The sequence below is a fragment of the Equus caballus genome, chromosome 12 (assembly GCF_041296265.1).
Source record: "Equus caballus isolate H_3958 breed thoroughbred chromosome 12, TB-T2T, whole genome shotgun sequence".
In the NCBI taxonomy this organism is placed as follows: Eukaryota; Metazoa; Chordata; class Mammalia; order Perissodactyla; family Equidae; genus Equus; species Equus caballus.
In genome coordinates, this window is record NC_091695.1 from 33092291 (window position 1) to 33111810 (window position 19520).

The 19520-nt window shown below is 49.9% G+C and overlaps 1 protein-coding gene across 17 annotated transcripts in view; it reads right to left on the reverse strand.

Annotated features, from left to right (window-relative positions):
- Positions 1 to 19520, reverse strand: part of LOC138916689 (liprin-alpha-1-like) — a 91296-nt gene that overhangs the window by 8511 nt on the left and 63265 nt on the right. For 12 of the 17 annotated variants that reach the window (XM_070229829.1, XM_070229826.1, XM_070229825.1 and 9 more), the window contains 2 exons: positions 2761 to 2862; positions 2255 to 2419 (listed from right to left, as the gene is read on the reverse strand). The exons of 1 other annotated variant lie outside the window; for it this stretch is intronic. In XM_070229829.1, the coding sequence (XP_070085930.1) occupies positions 2255 to 2419; positions 2761 to 2862 (267 nt within the window). Of the gene's footprint in view, positions 1 to 440; positions 2045 to 2254; positions 2420 to 2760; positions 2863 to 19520 lie in introns of those variants that run through there. 4 more of the 17 variants (XM_070229840.1, XM_070229827.1, XM_070229838.1 and 1 more) reach the window with 2 other exon arrangements.

The following is a 19520-nucleotide window of genomic DNA, read 5'->3' on the forward strand; positions in this document are numbered from 1 at the left end:
GGCAGCACTGGATGGAGGCACGCCTGGTGAGGATGTGGCAGAGGGGCAGCACTGGACCGAGGCACGCCTGGTGAGGAAGCGGCAAGGGGGCAGCACTGGACCACAACACACCCCAGGGGGGCCCTCCAGAGCACTTCTCCCACCCTCCCATCGACGCGGGGAACCAAAGGCCTTAGAATAATTTATTTCTCTGCACGGATCACCAGGCAGCTTGTCACTAAGCCCCCTGACTCAGCAAGCTTATTCTACTCATTACTTGTATTCTCACAATGTAGAACTTCACCCATCTTTCTCTACGAAAACTATGAACGCACAGTAAAAACACCACCGCCTTTCAGATAAAATACCCCACACTGTGGACATACGGGGTGGAGAGAGAGACTGTCACTCCGTCCACCACACATTTGCATACCGTTTGCACTTTTTCTTCGTCATTCTCCTTTTTTCCCTATTGGTCACGGTTAACTGTGGGAGTCAGAGGAAAGCACTCTTCACCATAACCAAACTCCACACTCATTCGCTACCGGCCTCTGAAGGGGCTCCCAAACCTCTCCGTGCCTCAATTCCTTCACTGTCAGACGGGCTGCGGAACAGTCCCCTGCCTTCTAGTACTATTTATAGTAGAGAGCATACTCTACAGTATTGTTACGAGGCTCAGGGAGATAACTCACAGAAAGAGGCTTAGAAGCAATAAATGCTGGCTATTATCTCATTTAATCCCCCAAACATCTGTCTACCCAGCCCTTGGACAGACAGTGCCTAACACACGGCAGACAATCAATATTTGCTGAAGCAAAACCGACAGTTACCGTCCCTAACTGACGGATGAGAATTCCGAAGGCTCAGAGACGAGGTAACTGACGCAGGGAACTCGGCGAGGATGGGGCGCGAGTCCGCCGACTGACCACCAGGCTGCTTCCTCCGAGCCTTGCCCACCGGGACCGAGGGAGACGGGGGGTCTACCTACAGAGACGGACGGCAGCACGGGAGACAGGGCGGCACACACCCACACACCTGCTGCCACTGTCCTCTGCAGTCAGTCTGTCCGCCGGAGGAGGGACAGGCACTCAGCACGTTGCGTAAAGCGCCTTCAAACAGCACGAAGAAGGAGACGCCAGCTTGCTGACGGTCTCCCTTCCGTGTGTATCTCTGCCGGAGCTACAGGAGCTGAGCCACAAAACAGCCAAGTAAAATTCTATACGGGACTTCTTTAACTCTGTGCATCAGCTGCATTTCACACTCAGTCAAAAATGAAGTCTTTCATATTTTCATTTGCATGAAAATGACACAACAGACTATCCTAGAACTAATACTCAAGACTCTTCAAAATACCCTTGCCCTGCCACAGCTGTTTCTATTGCAGGGCGCGCAGGCTATCGCGACCTCACCTGTCACTCACGTTCTCCCCATGAACTACTTTTAAGGCGGGAGCAAGAGTGTGTCCTAGCTTCTTAGCAGCACCCCGGGATTTCCAGAGATGTTAATGGCTCAGAGATATTGATTAGTCTTCTTCAGCATGGCGCTACACGAAATCAATTTCCATATTACTACTGGCAAAGGTTTAAAAATACATAGGCAGGAGGGATAATTACCCATTTGCAAAGCAGAAAAACTTGGACAGCAGGGGTGGAGTGTGTGGGTGCACACTTCTCCAAGCCTTCGCGGACAGGGATCCTACCACTAGCAGGATATAACATAGAACACCTGGAACGTCTCTCATTGATGTTACCGTCATGGAAACTTCCTATTAACAGCTCTAAATTTTAAGTTTGAGAAAAATCTTCTCCCTAAATAAATTGCATTACCCAATTCTTAACAGCAAATCTATAAACAGGATACAATAAATTTTAAAACATTTATGTCAGGGGCTGGCCCCGTGGCCGAGTGGTAAGTTCGCGCGCTCCGCTGCAGGCGGCCCAGTGTTTCGTCGGTTCGAATCCTGGGCGCGGACACGGCACTGCTCATCAGACCACGCTGAGGCAGCGTCCCACATGCCACAACTCGAAGGACCCACAACGAAGAATACACAACTGTGTACCGGGGGCTTTGGGGAGAAAAAGGAAGAAAAAACAAACAAAAATCTAAAACATTTCTGCCAACTAATACTTTTTAACCATATAGAACTGTCTTCTTACAGAAGAACTTTGTTGACAAGAATTCCAGAAGGTACTAAGAGTAAACTGAAGCTGCACACGCACAACGCCCGCCGGGCGCACAGCGCGCAGCCCAAGGCTGGCCCCGGGGCCGCGGGTACCTTCTCATCCAGAGCTTTGTGGTGCTGGAACAAAAACTTCAGCGCCTTCAGCACTTCCACCTCACTGGACAGGCCGGCGGGGGACTGCACCTGCCTCTTCACCACCGTCATCCTCAGGGACCGCTCGTGCCTGGAGACGAGGCACTCCAAGTGCTCCAACAGCAGCTGGGAGAAAAGGCCAACACAGACGCAAGTTTAAACAACACCTTCAATTGCACATTGGGATTCGGGGCAAATCAATCCTTTCCATCTCATGCTGAACCAGTGTGAATGCCTTCAATCCAGTAGAAAGTTAGAGAAATTCCTCCTCAGATGGATCAAAATACTAATTCTTAACTATAAATTTCAAGAAAAGTATGAGAACGCTGAACTGATCGATCACAGTTAAGTCGTGGGAAAATGTCGAAAATGTGTTTGAAACCAGGTAGAGTGGACGTCTTTCGAGTTTAAAGCCAGCCAGAGTGACTGATAGTGGCCCAGAGGCTCAAGTTCCGGCACCTACTGACCCTGGTGTTGTTTCTCTCTGCCTTCAGTTCGGCGATTTCTTCCTCCCTTTCAAGGAGCTGTTCCCTGCACACACTGAGTTGTTTACTAAGTGCCGCAAACTCCTAGAAAATAAGGGGGGCAAAGAGATCTTTTAAGGAAAGACTCCCAGCAAGCCACCCCAGTCCTCACACAGGCAACCCCAGCCGGAGGCTCTAAGGGACCTCCGTGGGGGGTCGAGCCACCAGCCCAAGACCGCGCAGACGCCGTAACTCAGACGCCACCCTCCCTCCACCCCTGCACCTGGGCACACGCACAGCGGAGGAAGAAGGGACTCCAAGCCCACCTCCTCAGACCCACAGAAGCCCTCGACACGTTCCTGAGCAGGAATCCTGACACCAAGTGGACACAGACATCTTTAAACAACTCGCACCCCGGTGACCTGGAGCCACCGGAGAGTAAAGAGGCCCCGAAGGCCGCTGCCCTGCGCCCAGCCTCCTGCTCTACGCGGATTCTCCCCTGGGGAAGAGCATCCCCAGGAAAAGGCTGATGGCACTCCAACGCTAACGGATTGGCCAAGTAATTACTCAAAGCCAACTCCCTAATGTGGACTTTTCACAAATGCCGGTAAGCCTTTGGTAGGAAGGGGAAGTTTAAGAAGACTTATTTCTGGGGCCGGCCCCGTGGCCAAGCGGTTAAGTTTGCGCACTCCGCTGTGGCGGCCCAGGGTTTCACTGGTTCGGATCCTGGGCGCGGACATGGTACCGCTCATCAGGCCACGCTGAGGCGGCGGCCCACGTGCCACCACTAGAAGGACCTGCAACTAAGATATACAACTATGTACGGGGTCGGGGGGGATTTGGGGAGATAAAGCAGAAAGAAAAAAAAAAAAAGAAGACATTTCGTTAGCTAAGGGGAAAAAGTTCCTTGACGACATCACTGAGAGGAGAGGTGCCAGGCGCTCCCCTTGTCAACCGTGGGTCACTTCTAACTGCAACACTGAGCACCCTCACACAAACACGATGTCATTAAGCTGGGGAGAAAGGAAAGGACTCACATTCTCCTGTCAGTTTTTCAATGGAGCAAAACTCCTCTGAAATAATTAAAATTATCTGCCAACTGCCAACGTTTCTCAACATTTTAACAGTTTTCTCTTTACTGGACAAAGGAATGGATAAAGGTTCATCTAACAAATAATCGAGCTGTCGGTCAAAATACGAAAGGAGGCTGATTGAGGTAATTCTAGAAAATCAATTGACAAACAGGTGGTGTAAAGCTCATTCCTAAATTAATCATTTGCAACTCAAAGTCAGCATTACCATCTGTGGTCAATTAGAATTTGACTTTATAAGGCTAGCCCTTATAAATGAGGGCAGGGGCTGCAGCAGACATGGGTTTAGAAAGACCTTCTGGAGGACGAGACAGTGTGCGTGCTGACTGGCAGGAAGCCAGGGGAGCGGTGGGACTGACAGAGTAACTCCCCTGAGTAAGCGCGAGCAGATCGGGCCAAGCGGCCAAGTGCAGAGGTGGCCTTTCCTGGGTGCACACAGTTCGCCCACAGTAAGAGGAAGGGCAGCCGAATACACGGGCACAGATCCAGGTAAATAGGCAGACATGTGGTGAGAGTTTACGCAAGACCTCTTCTGATTTCTTCCGATTTCACTGAGAAAACAGAGGACTTGGCATTAAGTTTAAGGGTGGGTGAGGAGCGCTGGGGAGGGGAAAGGGGAAGGAAGAAAACAGCCACCTAGAAGAGAAGAGTCGCTGTTTGACAGTCACGTGACTGTGGCGGCATGCGGGTCCACTTCCGGTCACCGGTCACGACAGCGGACGGAGAACGCACTTACTGGGTGCAGGCTTCTGCCGGTGAGTACAGTGAAGTGAAAGAGGCGAGGGAGGGGCAGGGCGTGCAAGGCTGTGATGATAACGGACCATGGGATTTCAGGGGGGTGAGGAAGAAGGGAGAGGGGAGAAGGGCGAGGGACCATGACAAGTGGCAGGGGACCTGCAGTCCCAGGAGGGTTGAGTATCAGCGTTTTATTTTTAAGTCTTACTAGCTGTCATGGACAAATTTCGCCACCTTTAAATGAAACGCCTAGTCGAAGCACAACAAGGTGGACACTGGACGCTTCAGGGGGTGCGTCGAAGCTCCCCTGCGCACCGGGACGAGGAGCTGGTTCCTACACGGACTCACACCGCCTGGAAAGAGAGAGCTCCGCCCCGGAGCCCACTTGCGCTCCCATCGAGCCCCTATGCTGGATGCCTGTCACCTCGCTTTCCCGTGACCTCCTCCCGCCCCCCTCCCCGGGCAAGCCTCTGTCTCTTTCATGCAGTTCCCCTAAGTTCTTCCTAACAGCCCAGACTGTCTTCGTTCACCTGTAAAGAGAATATGCTTCATTCCTATCGCTGGGTTATATCTCAAAAGAAATCTGTGACACACTGCTTTGGCCATGGTAGAAAACACATTTACAGAACTTGACAATTATTTTTACTCCTTAAAGGAAAACCTTTTCCCTTGGCTCAAAAGAATTCGACAACTGAAAAAGCATCAAAGCAAATTTAAACTTAGGAGTTTAGATACACATTTGACAGGAAATTCCAAAGTTTAAGATTCCAGAAGCACGTTCATATGTGCACTGTGTATCATTATTGCAGAAAAAACTAGCACAGGCTGAACAAACCCCAAATATGTGCAGTAAATGATCTCCCCTATTACCATCACAGGAATCTAATTGTCAGCATCTACCTTTTTCCTCTTTAGAAAAAAAACGTTGCTCTAAAAAATACTGTAAGCCACATATACTACTAGTCTAAAGTGTCATTCTATTTACTATAATTAAAGTATCTCTGAAACTGAACAGATCCAATAATCACTGGGATATTTTCATTTAAAGTATAAGTCTGAGCAATACAGATTTGCATTTCCATTTGACACTTTCTAGGATTGAGAACAGGGAAGGTAACAGCCATTAACACCAGCTCAAGAACTTGGTTTCACATAACGCTCAAAAATGCTGACATTTAGCATTTCTGGACCAAAGGTTCAGATCTGGATAACAGGTCCAGATTATGCAAACCAGACATTATTTATCAAAATCCGCCATGAGACCAATTTTAAGTTACGTCCTATGGATCAGATGCAACATTTAGCTCAGAAAGCAAAGAACATTCTTTCTTCCCAGTCATTCCAGTAGCTCCCAGCAACTGCAGGACTCTGGGCTGGAAGCAGCCGCCCTTCCCACTCCCCCAGCCCCACGTGAGTCCTGACCCCTGCCCCCCCCGCCCTCCCCCAAATTCTTCACTCGGCCATCCCATGCTGCGCTTCAGCATCTTTCACTCTCTAGCATCTCCATCAGTACTTTCGTTTTATGTTTTAGCTACTCTTCATTATTTTCGCTAACCTGCTGAAACAGGAGCGAAGCTTCAGTGGAGGCAAAAAGTACCCGTCCTCTTGGTGTGGGGACAGGGAGGGTAATAAACAAATAGAAACGGGGTCTAATTGTTAGCACACCAAACGAACCCCTGAAAAACTGACTTGCAGAACTGACAGATTATCTTGTGTCAGCAGAAGCTACCCGCTTCAGCCTTAGGTTTTAAAGCATGTCAAATTGTGAAATAAAGGAAATTGGAAGTTTATTTACGAGTCAGCAAATCATATGTTTCAAAACTCCAGCATCTTGATTAAAAGTGTGCTTAGAAAGGTTATTACAACTATCTATTCCTGTTAACAGACTATGTCTAACTGCCTGTTGACGTCGCATCTAACGATGGGAGGAGAGGGACGCTCAGAAGACAGCAAACTTTACGCCCTTGGAAAAGCTGACCATCAGCTCACTGGACTTGTGGAAAGCCACTTTTAAGGCAACAGCACGGGATTTTCAGTCACTGAACGTCATTTGCAAGCAACAGAGTAAAATGCATAAGCAGTTACAAAGTCCCAATACATCTAATTTCTTTTGTCGGTTTCTCTTTAAGAAACGGATACTGACACAATTTATGCTGCTGCTCAGCATTTAGGGATTCATAGCAGAGACTGTATAATCTGAACCGAAAAAGACAGTACGGCACAGTATTTCAGCGTCATCTCAACTTGGTTCACAGCAAACACGCACCATGCGTATTTTTTACGTCTTTAAGATAACACAGAGACGGACACCCAGCAAACAGCTAAGGCAGGTTACCCACTGGGACTGGGAAAGGCGGCTGAAGCGAGACTTCGTTTTTAATTTATATTCCTTTTTAAATTTTTAACTATGTCCTTGCCTTGCATTTAAAAAAAAAAAAAAAAAAGACCAATCCTCCCTTCTCTTTTCGTCTCCCAAAACCATGCTAGAGCACAGGACGCGACCAGGATATGGACTGTCCACGTGGACACAGAACTTGTTCAGAAACACCTGGCCCCTCAGCCACCACACCCCAATCCTGAATCCTGTTCTTGCTCTCTGCAACCTGGCCTCAGGCCCCGCTGCTGCCCTGAAAGCGCTCTGGCTCAGACACAGCAATCCCCTCGCCTGCGCTAACCCCAGGCAGGCTTCGTGCTCGCTGACCTTGCCAACCACCGTCAGGGAGCATGCTCATCTCGTAACTGCTGAACAAAGGTTCCTGAGTGCCCTGTTCACTCTCCACACCTGTGTCCTGTGTCCAAGGCTTTAAGCCCCCACCCCGGCAACTGTCCAACTGCCCGTCAGACATCTCTACTTGGACGCTTAAACCACCTTCCCCAAACGGAGTTCATCACCCTCCTCCCTGACCCAGCCCCCAACTCCTCCCAGGCCCTCACTCAACTCAGCAGAGGACCCACCCATGCAGTTGTCCAAGCCAGACTCCCGGACGTCACATCACCCACTTCCTCTCCCCCCACATTAACCAGCTGCTGGGTACTAATTCTGCCTCCTACCTGGATCTTCTGGAGGGTCCTCGCTGCCTCCTGCTCTGCCTAGGCCACCAGGTCTCCTTGGTCTGGAGGGGTGGTTCCAGAAGTCCGCTCCCGCAGCTCTGACCCTGCCTCTCTCTCCAGCCTCCTCCCTCATCACTCTGTGTCTCCTACTCGGCATGTCAGTCCCAACTCATCTACAGTTCCTAGAACACGTCTGTGCCTCGGCTGTGCCCTCTGCCTCAGGTCTGTGAATCGGCCGGTCTTCCCCTGGCCACCACTCGCCCTGCTCAGTTCACGGCCTAAGGGCCGTGTGCGGCAGAACAAAACACCCGTCCACCTCAGAGGTTTGCAGGCGGCACAGGGAACCGTGCTGTCCAGACCAGCTGCCTAAAAACCACCTGTGCAGCTGACGAAAATACAGACTCCTAGGCCTCAGCCTACTGAATCAACATTTCTGGGGTGGAACCTGGAATATGTATTTTTAAAGGCTTCCCAGGGGAATTCAGTAGCCATGCTGGGAAACAACTGACCTTTATGACCTTGGACTGGTCACTTAGTTCTCCATCTTGACCACTCATCTAAAAATACGGGGAGCAATATCTACGTTCTACCACGGCCACAAGTGTGACATCAAATGAGGACGCTGGAAATGAGCCACTCCGCTGAAAGGCCTCACTGTCAGCCCTCAAACACAGGCGACGGCCGCCACCTGGCCCCGCCGAGCTCCTTCCACAGCATCTCCGGGCGTTTCCACCAGGAGCAGGTGGCTAACAGGGTTCTGACGGGCTGATTTTTGCAATATTGCTAAAACGGATGTCACTTAAGTACCTTCAAACGTTAGCTCAGCTCTTAACAGAAGCATTCCCACCCATGATGGGGAAAACGATCACACGTACACTCACCTTCTTCCAACAGGGACCACTGGCTGGCTTTCCAGCCCGCCCTGTCACCTCCCATTACCGTCGCCACCGCACTTCAGAGGCGGTCTGCACTCCGCCCCGCGTCCCCGTGCTCATGCCCGCCCAGGTTCTCGCTGTCCGCCCCCTCTCCCTGCCACTCACCGACCTACCGCTCTCCAAGATCAGCAAACCTGAGCGCCACCCAGCCCTCCGCTCTCCCTGCGCTGGACCCTTCGCCAGCTGTCGGCCCCGGGGTCTGCTCTCGTCTTCCAAAACTCGTCTCTGCTAAGTGCTGAGCAGCCACTGCTCCCAACAGCAGCTCAAACCTGTTCTGCCAAAAACCGAACGTGACTTCCATTTGGAGGAGAAAAAAACTACCTTAGTGTTTTTTTTTTTAATGTACGTCTGGACCAGGTCAAAAATACACTGTGCCAGATGGTTACAGATTTACCCATAATGGCCAAAACCTGGAAGCAACCAAGAAGTCCCTCAGTGGGTGAGTGGATGAACTATGGTCCACCCAGACAATGGAGTACTATTCAGCACTAATAAGAAGGAGCTATTAAGCCGTGAAAAGATACCGAGGAATCTTAAATGCACATTCCTTGGTGAAAGAAGCTAATCTTGGTGAAAGAATCACATACTGTATGATTCCAACTATATGACATTCTGGAAAAGGGAAAACTATGGAGATGCTCGAAAGATCAGTGATGGCCAGGGCTGGGGGAAGGGAAGGATGCACAGGGGGAGCACGGGATTTCAGGGCAGTGAAACTACTCCGGATGACCTATAATGGTGGACACAGGTCCTTACACACGTGTTCAGCCCACAGCAGGTCCAGCACCAAGAGCGAACCCTGACGTCAACCGTGGACTCTGGGTGGTGACGATGCATCAACGTAGGTTCAAGGACTGTAACCAATGTGCCACGCTGGTGGGGGGTGTGGACAGTAGGGGAGGCTGGGGGAGTGGGGGGCAGGAGGTATACGGGAAACCTCTGTATCTCCCCCTCAATTCTGCTGTAAGCCCAAAATGGCTCTAAAAAATAAAGTTTATGGAAAAAAACCATCCTGTGCCTCTTTCCTAACTGTTGGCTTGGCAACTAGGGAGGATGCATTGTGTGGGAGTCTAATTCCAAACGAGCATCCTTTAGAGCCAAACCTGAGCATCTCTGTAGGATGCGGTCTGTCCACCGGCTGCAGGGGCACTGCCAGGCGGCAACAACACAAACACAACTCACAACTTGGTCCGCCCACTCTGACATTTGATCATTTTTGACATCTTAACTTTTTTTACTCTTGAGAGAACTGCATTACCTCACAGTAATTGAAACACTGATGTGAATTTCTTTTCCCCCCAAGACTGGCACCTGAGCTAACAACTGCTGCCAATCTTCTTCTTCCCTTTTTTCTTTCTGCTTTTTCTCCCCAAATCCCCCCAGTACATAGTTGTATCTCCTAGTTGTGGGTCCTTCTAGTTGTGGCATGTGGGACACTGCCTCGGTGTGGCCTGACAAGTGGTGCCATGTCCATGCCCAGGATCCGAACCAGTGAAGCCCCGGGCCGCCGCAGCAGAACGCGGGAACTTAACCACTCGGCCGTGGGCCGGCCCCTGATGTGACTATTTTATAACACTATTTTCAATCCACATCACTCAAAGTCAGAAAAAATGGGACCACACTGCTTTTCTTTTCTTTTCTTTTTGAGATTTTTTACTACGACAAAAGTCACTAACATAAAATTCACCATCTTAACCATTTTCAAGAGTACAATTCAGTGATTTTCAGCATATTCACAATGTTGAGTTACCATCACCAGTAATTCCAGAACATTTTGGTCACGCCCCAAAAGCTGATCCATTAGCAGTCACTCCCCATTACCTCCCCCCCAGCCCCTGGCAGCCACAAATCCGCTGAGTCCACGGACTCGCCTGTTCTGGACGTTTCGTATAAATGAAATCACACAATATCTGTCCTTCCGTGTCTGGTGTCTTTCAGTCAGCATCACATATTTAAGGTTCATCCACATCGTAGCGTGTGTCAGGGCCTTGTTCACTTTTATGGCTGAATAACATTCGACCGCATGGATGGACCATGTTTTGTTTATCCCTTCATTCGCTGATGAACATGTGGGTTGCTTCCACTTCCTAGCGATCACGAATAATGCTGCTATGAACGTTCCTGCACAAGTTTTCATGTGGATTTATGCTATGTTTTCTCTCGGGTGTACACATGGGTAGACACATTTCTTTACAATGGCAATGAGTGAATTATTCCTTTTTTTTTTTTTTTTAAAGATTTTATTTTTTCCTTTTTCTCCCCAAAGCCCCCCAGTACATAGTTGTATATTCTTCGTTGTGGGTCCTTCTAGTTGTAGCACGTGGGACGCTGCCTCAGCGTGGTTTGATGAGCAGAGCTATGTCCGTGCCCAGGATTCGAACTGACGAAACACTGGGCCGCCTGCAGCAGAGCGCACAGACTTAACCACTCGGCCACGGGGCCAGCCCCGAATTGTTCCATTTTTGTTCCTCATTTCCAATTTAAATTTCTAGCTATGTTAGCCATCACTCCTTTCTTCTTTGGAAGGCATCTGCTTTTAAGCAAAAATGGGGATTTACTCATGGGCAGTGAGTATAAGATTTGCTTCACGTATTTTTACCTTTCTGCTAAATAGTAAACCAAAATGTTTTCGGTTGTTACAAGCATGTTGTATTTAAACACAAATAATGTCTCACAATTAGTCAAGACAATGTGAAATATGAATGCACACGTATATTTCAAAACAATCTGAAATATTAGTGTGAAAGTATATTTCAGAAGCATAACATTTCAGTGCATAATAACAGCGAAATACTCACAGGCAAAAACATTCTGATTAAATTTTTCAAACGGAGCCTGAGCGGCAGGGGAGAATCAAACCAATGAAATAAAAAATCAAGGGCAGAAATATTTATTCAAATAGGAATGAGTGCCTTCTGGAATCTTCTAGGTAGGTTTTTTTTTTTAAACATCACTTTTTTACAAAAGACGACTACCTTAAAGAGTTTCAGATAAATTAACAACACTAGATAATAATAAAATGAAAACACAATATGAAGCATATTAATGTCCAGTTTATATTCACACCATGTTTCAAACTTTCCAGTAAAGCAAGTATGTGATTTTTGGCGCTGCTCGTGCTTACTGGAGTATAAAATAGTTTTCATTTTCGAATACTTCCTTTCATAGATCTATGCACGTGCCAAAAAACCACTGAATCATAAAGAAACTGTCTTTAAAGTATGAGACCAGAAACTGCCTGCCTGACCTTGACAGCCTAAAGCCATCATTAGGAGCAGCGTAAAATCCACATTTCCACGGAGATGTTTTGGCCACCACAAACTTTTACAAAACAGGGATAGCGGCAGCAATGGAAGGATGCTCAGGACAGAGCTCTTTTTCACACCAACTTTTAAAACTTTGTTTTTTACAAATGGTAATAAAGGTATCCATGGAGGCCTCCCTTCCAGCCCTGGTGGCTCTTCAACTCGGCAGGCAGCTGAAGGCAGACGCTCCCCGTTTATCCCGAGGTTCGACGCGCGGAGAACCCAGTGAGACACGCATTCCCTCTAGTGCCTCTCCAGCAGGGACACGGCCTGAGGAGGGCCGGCCGGCTCGCAGCGTCCTCCTCCTCTCACAGCCGCACTGACACAAAAGCCGTAACGTATTTATTCTTCTCCTACCGATGGACACTTACGACTGTGCTTCCGATCTTTAGCTCTGACAAACAGCATGGCAACAAATAACCTTGTACATGTATCATTCTGCACGTGTGCCAAGTGCATCTGCAGGATAAAACCTTAGAACTTCTGAGTCAAAGGTCAGTTGCAATTTTAATAGCTACTGCTAAATTATTCCTCCTGGGCCAGCAGCTTATGAAACACCTGTTTCCTGTAGCTCTGCCACCCTGGTGTGTTATTAAACTTTAGGGCCCACTTTCTTTTTTGGATCCATCTTCCATTCCCTGTCGCCCATCAAATAGGGGTCTCCAAAATCTTCTCATATGACAGAGACTGAACGCATGCCTGGGCATTTGGTGAGAGTTCCAGAGGCAATATGTTCTTCGTGACCCTCCGTCACTCCCCTGGCCCTCTCATGACCAAGGGAACTATTCTGACATTTCACCTGCAAAGAAGGCTCAGCTCGTATGCGAGACTGTTGTACTTGCCCAGGTCTCTACTTGACAATCTGTGATACGAACGGCACGTTGTCCTTATTTCAGTCACGGTTATTCATTTTTCTCGGATCAAATACAATTGAGATTGGTCTGTGTTTACTTATCCTAACACACTTTTATGGAGTGGCCACCTCTTCTTTCACATTTCTCTATTTTTCTATGGAATGGCTTCTGATCATCTTCTCTTAAACTCATTCATCAGCAGAAGGTACAAACATCTGACTTGCGTCTTCGGTGCAGTCGTGCCCAAACATTTACAGAATGAAATGTTTCACCGTAAACTAACTTTTTAAATTTACTTTGTTTTATAATTAGGATATTGTACTGATTTTTTAAAATTATGCACAAAAAGGAGGTACTGGATTGCTCTGAGGGACAGACCCAGAAATGGACCTGCTGGCTCCAAGACCTATGGAATTGAATTCTCAACGTTTCTAATGTTATAAATTGCAGTGTACTAAATAAAGATTAGTTTTACTGTTTTTGTCATTTCCTCATACATTTATAATTTAAGAGAGTTTGCAATGTCTTGAAAAAAACGTAACAATCTCAAACATAATCGTCTCCATCAATGATTAAGATTGCTTTGTAGCGGGCCAGCTGCATGGTCATTTTTATAGTCCCATGCAAAGTGAGGACTGTCTTACTACTTTTTAGAAGATAAAACATTATTTGCAAAAATAATGTTTTATTTCACTGTAATTTCTCTATGTAGAATCTTTGCCCTTTCTTTTTGGCCAGGAAGACTGCCCCCGAGCTAACATCTGTTGCCAATTTTCCTCTACTTGGCATGTGGGTTGCTGGCACAGCATGGCTGACGAGTGGAGTAGGTCTGTGCCCAGGAGCCAAACCCGAAACCCAGGCCACTGAAGTGCAGTGCACCGAACTTAACCACACCAGGGGGCTGGCCCCAAATCTTTGCCTTTTTTAACCTCCCATGGCAATAAAGGACAGATTAAAATATTACGCTATTACATAACAGTAGAAATAATCACAAACCTGTGATTATTCAGCTTGACACCCCAGTTATGAAGCTTATGTAAACATCACATACATAGTCTGTGTGCCTAAACACAAGGCGACTTCAAGGGGCCAGCCCCCCATTTCCCTACGAAGACGCTGCCCGAAAGCTTGGCCACGTTAACACACCCTTCCAGGAAAGTAGAGCACCAGCCGACTCTGACTCCGACTCAGCCCCAGAAATTTATTACAATAAACAGGCAGACAAAAGTGTTCGTGCCAGCTGCACGCTAAGTTACCACATCGAACATGCTTACTCTGCACTTACATCACCAGGCTTTAAAACATCTCCGCGAGACCCTTAAACTATGTTTCCTAGTCTTCCTTGCTTGACAACAGCAGCTCATCTTTTAGTGAGCCCTTGGAGACTCATCTGACACCATCCACCACGAGGGAGTCCCTCCGTTAGGACGCTCCACCTGCGAGTCACTGCTCCGTCACTCACACTCCGCCACGTTCCAGAACCACTGGTGGTATCCCTCCCGGCAATGATGGCTCCACCAAAACACGGAGCCAATAAAGGCATGGAAGTGATGGAGGGTGCCAGTGTCCCAGGCATCCTGAACCTGAGAGGGGAGGACAGTAACCTGATTAACGCCCCCGCTCCTCGAGTAAAATGACGTCATACTGGTCTCCCCAGCCCCTCTCAGGAACGGCTTTAGAGTTTACAGGTTAGCAATTCTCCTGAACAGTCCTAGGCTGTGAGCAAGGTTTCCCCGATTCAGTTACAATTTTAGCATTTTTCAGGCTTGTCAGTAGTTCACACTAGCACTTCAATTCTGCAAAGAAAGCCACAATCCACTCTTTTGCGTGTGATGAAGCACTCTGTGAAGTTATTTCATGACCTTTATTACATGAGGACGTCCGAGATGTGGAAGAGCGTTTGGACACCACCCCCTAGGCCTTCATAGGTACCACCGAGCACAACGGCACAGAAAGGGACCTAAGACAGGACCTGCTCTGTCACACTTTGAGACTCCACTACTGACGGGAACAGAAATGTCAAACAAGACCCCCGCGGGTACTATTCAACAGCCCCACTCTGACGGCAACTGGGTCCCCGCACACTGCACCTCACTGCCCTAGAGCCACCCGCAATTCCCAAGGCAGGCAGGGAACGAGCATGGAGAAGCTGGGCCAGCACTGCAACACATACGGGGAGACCACGCCTGGAAGCTCCAGCTGAGCGCACAGGACACCGAGGACAAGCGAGCAGCCTGCTCTCCTTTCCGTCTCTGACGAGCGTTTTGGACACACGGGACAGAAGGGCATCTCGGGCTGAGGCAGGGGTCTCGACATCAGCCGTGCCTGAAAGTGCTCCATGCGGGATTCCTCCCGCGGCTCCATCACGCCGGGTCAGCAGAAACACAAGTTCAGAAGGAGCACCTACGGCTACCTGAGGCTACACTGACAGCACCTCCTCACCGCCTGCTAACAAGTCAAAGAAACACAGCAGCTGCGGCGTGCAAGGCCACGCAGCCTCGGCTGAGAGTAGTGAGGACAGGTGAGCCCGAAGACGCTGTCGACCCCCTCTCCTGCAGTGTCCACAGCAGGAGTGACAACGGCCCCCGGAGCACACACAGCTGGCTGGCGGATCTCAGGTAAGGGTGCAGCGTCAACAAAGGCGGCCTCTCGGCACCTGCAGGGCCCCCATCACGCTGCCCCACCAGAGCGCTCTCGGAGAACTGACTCCAGCCCTCGGGGACCGCCCTGCCGTGAGCTCACACCCTCGGTGCCTTTCTGTTCCTCTGTCGACCCTTCTCCTCCCACCCGGCGTGCCTGGCACACCACACCCCTCCGCAGCCAACCACCCGACACGCAGCAGGCCCGCCCAGCCGGCCCACAACTGCGCCCTCTGCTCCTGCTCGCGCGCCCGTGGCAGCTCCTCCTTCCCAATGCCGCCCCAGCCCCGCGCCTCCCGCATGCCCAACATGACGTCGCAGCCGGAGCTCAACCCTGCCGCTCTGTACAGGCTCCGCCGGCCCCTGAGAAAGACAGCACCTGTCCCTTCCGTGCGGGACCACGCTCACACGAGTCTGCTCGAGGGAAAGAACTGCTCCCCTCGCTGTTTCAAAATCCCCAGCCCGGGCGAACAATGCAGTGTTCAAACAACAGGTCCCCGTGGATCTGAACCAGCAACGACTACGTCTGACTGTGAATATTACCGCGTTGTAACCTTCTTAAACTGTCATGGCTCCGTGTATTCACGTCTTGCAAACCAGTCTCACACGAGCCTTATATTATAACCAGTTTTACCTACCCTCTAACTTAACAAGAAGGGCGTCTCAGAATGAACCAAAGGTCTAAGTACAAAACTGGAACGGAAGCTACTTTATTAGGGATTTCCTCTCGAGGCTCCAGCAAGCTCAGGAGACAGCAATACCAGCTGGAGAAGGAGCAGCCCTATTAATTTGGACAATTTACTGAACAAAAAAGTTGGGAGGCACGATGCTAAGTACTCCTAAGACACAAATATTCATTGTAATAACTTTATACGTGCTTAATGCTTGACTGGTTTTCAAAATATTTTCCAATATTTATCACATAAAAGTAGATGTCACATACGACAGGAAGGCATACATAATGAGCTCACTTCACAGACTGGAAGACAGGCCCGGGCAGGTTAGTGACCTACAAAGGTCACTTGGCTGATAAGCAGCTCGGGACTCAGAGCTCAAGACGATGTCATCTTCAGGGGGAGATCCCACGGTGAGCACCCAAACCAAGCCCCCGCAGGCTGTACGCCCTCCCAGTCACCCGAGTCGGGGCTACGGGGTCTGCAGACAGACACCTCGCATCTAATGAAGGCCCACCTTGTGCAGGGTACAGCGGTGGATGCTTTATTTTAGTTCTCACTAAATCTGCCTATAATATTGGGAAATAAATAGTATCTCTACTTTACAGACGACAAAACGGTCTCAGAAGTGAAATATCTTGGCCAAGATCAGAAAGTTAGTAAGCAGAGGATCCAAGATTTGACACGGGTGTGGAGGGGGAGGTAGAGGAGGAGGGGAGGGTGGGAAAGAAGAGGAAGCCACTCAGCAGTCAGTGAAAAAGCAGACTGTTCCACGCTCACCCAGCAAGCCCACCGCCATCATCCCATGGGGAGAAAGAGGCTGGCCACACGCCCCACAGGAGATCTTTTTGTGATTTCTTTTACCCCCTCAAGAATGACCTTGATCCTACTCTTTCATCTGCGTTTTTCTTAAAGCTGGTGGCATTTTGAAAAACTGGAGAAAAGATAAAAGGAATCGGAGTTGGTCCGAGCAGACCTCACAGGGGTGACCTCGCCCTGGAGAGGCAGGTGGGGTCTGATGAAAGCGAGGAGAGGGAGAGGCAGTACCCGAGCAGGGAATCGCGCAGGACGAGGCGTCAGGGAAGGGGAGCAGAGTGAGCAGACTGGTTGGGCAGAGTGAAGGGGCATTTACAGAGGGAAAGATGTGGGAAAGGTGAATAAAGCCAGAACACGGAGCCATGAATGCCAAACTGCCAAACACCTGCTGCCATGGATAGGCCCTGCCAAAACCTTCTCATGCCAGAGGTCTGGGTTACCCTGGGAGCTAGGTGGCCTGGAAAGGAAGAAAGCACAAGCAAAGCCACCTCATGTAGACACCAAGGCCCCACGAACGGCCCAAGCTAGCGCACCAGAGCACAAAGGAAAACAGAAACGACGTGAGAGCAGAAAACACCGGACAGAGCTGCGGACTGGCCCTGCAGGATGAGCGAGGAAGGGCAGAGGAGGCGCGTGAAGTGGGGAGGGAGGCGGGGAGACTCGAGGCTGACCAAGGAGGAAGGCGGAGCAGGACCCTGGACTGAGGTACACAGCAGGACGTCTACGGGCCTTCTAAGGGATACGGCAAAACTCGGGGCTGGGCATGCAGGAGCATCCCAAATGTGGAGCTCCAGACAGAAACGTGGCGATCATCTTCAAAAAGGGGACGGGTGACCCCACAGGGACGAAGGAATCTCCAAGATGACGACTAGAGCAGAGGGAGCAGAGGGCTAGGATTTAACGTTATTTCCTAGTCAGTGGCACAAAACTTTCGTTCAAATGAAAATAATTACCCAAGAATGTGTGGATAGCAAGTGCTTCCTTTCCCTCCGTCCTTCCCGCAGAGGTTTTCCAACTGGAACGAACCTAATGCCCGCCAGCGAGCGCAGCAAACAGAACCACGGAGACCCGAGCACAGGCGGTTCAGGAGCTCCCTGGAAATTAAATTACTGGCAATGCTTAAAGTTACTGCAAATTAGCACTACGTGTGTCACTATCTCTTTACACGGCATTACTATAAAACTTCCCACCAGAGGCTCTTCAGACGAATTTACAACTGAAGGAACACCGGCAGCGTTTCAAAGCACAGAGAAACCCGCATCCCGAGTCCCAGACACGGTGGGCAGCGACGCCCTGCCCTCCACCGCTCGTGGGTTTCCAGGCCAGGCGGGGGCACGGGCTCGCAGCCTGGAAGCCGCGGAAAGAGCGGCTACTGTATTAACGCTTCCAGGTCTGCTGGAAACGGCTCCCTTCCCGCAGCGCCCAGCCCTGTGGACACAGTTGGGGAACATGAAGGGGAACGAACTGCACGTTAAGGGTTTGTACAAACTACGCAGAACCTATAATCAGGAATCTGCTTCCACACAATCTCTTAATTCATCGTCGAACTTCGTTAGGAACAACTATTTCTATGGTTTGCACAAGAAAACAACCTCGGAATGCACATTCTCTCCAACTTAAACCCTTTATTCTAACCACCTACTACTTTTTCCTGCATGGGCCTTTCTCCCACTCTGGTGACTGTCAGGCACCCACCATACACACATCAAAAAGACACGCTGTCCAGTTTGTGAAACTTTCTCACAGAAATGGAGTCAAGATCATCAGGAAGGAGAATAAAAGTAACAAACGGGGGCGGGGGGGCGGGATATAACTCCAAATCCCTAATCCCCGGGTTTATTTAACACGTGTTCTCTTCCCTTCTCGGGGAAGTCAGGGCAGGGGAGGGGGAGGCGGCAGTTGGCCCCGATAATCCCAGCCAGGAGGAGCGTTCCAGCTGCCATGTAAGTAAACACTAAACGGCCTTCTCCAGCTGCAGAGGCACAGCTGCAGTGATTTCAGGCACGCTGTCACAATTTGTCACCTGTTTTGGCTGCCCGGCCTCTGAGCCCCTCCCCAGGCCTGGGAACAGCACCGGGCCAGAGGAGCTGAGAGCCCCAGGCACTTACTCTCCCGGCCTCTCCTGCATTTGGGGCAGCGCAGGACGGCCCCGGGCCTGCCAATCTCAGACTTGAGACAAGAAGCGAGCAGTGTGCAGAGGCATCCTTTAATCGCGGGCCCCGCCGGGCAAGGATGCGGCAGGGGGGCAGCACTGGACCGAGGCACGCCTGGTGAGGATGCAGCAGAGGGGCAGCACTGGACCGAGGCACGCCTGGTGAGGAAGCGGCAAGGGGGCAGCACTGGACCACAACACACCCCAGGGGGGCCCTCCAGAGCACTTCTCCCACCCTCCCATCGACGCGGGGAACCAAAGGCCTTAGAATAATTTATTTCTCTGCACGGATCACCAGGCAGCTTGTCACTAAGCCCCCTGACTCAGCAAGCTTATTCTACTCATTACTTGTATTCTCACAATGTAGAACTTCACCCATCTTTCTCTACGAAAACTATGAACGCACAGTAAAAACACCACCGCCTTTCAGATAAAATACCCCACACTGTGGACATACACGGGGTGGAGAGAGAGACTGTCACTCCGTCCACCACACATTTGCATACCGTTT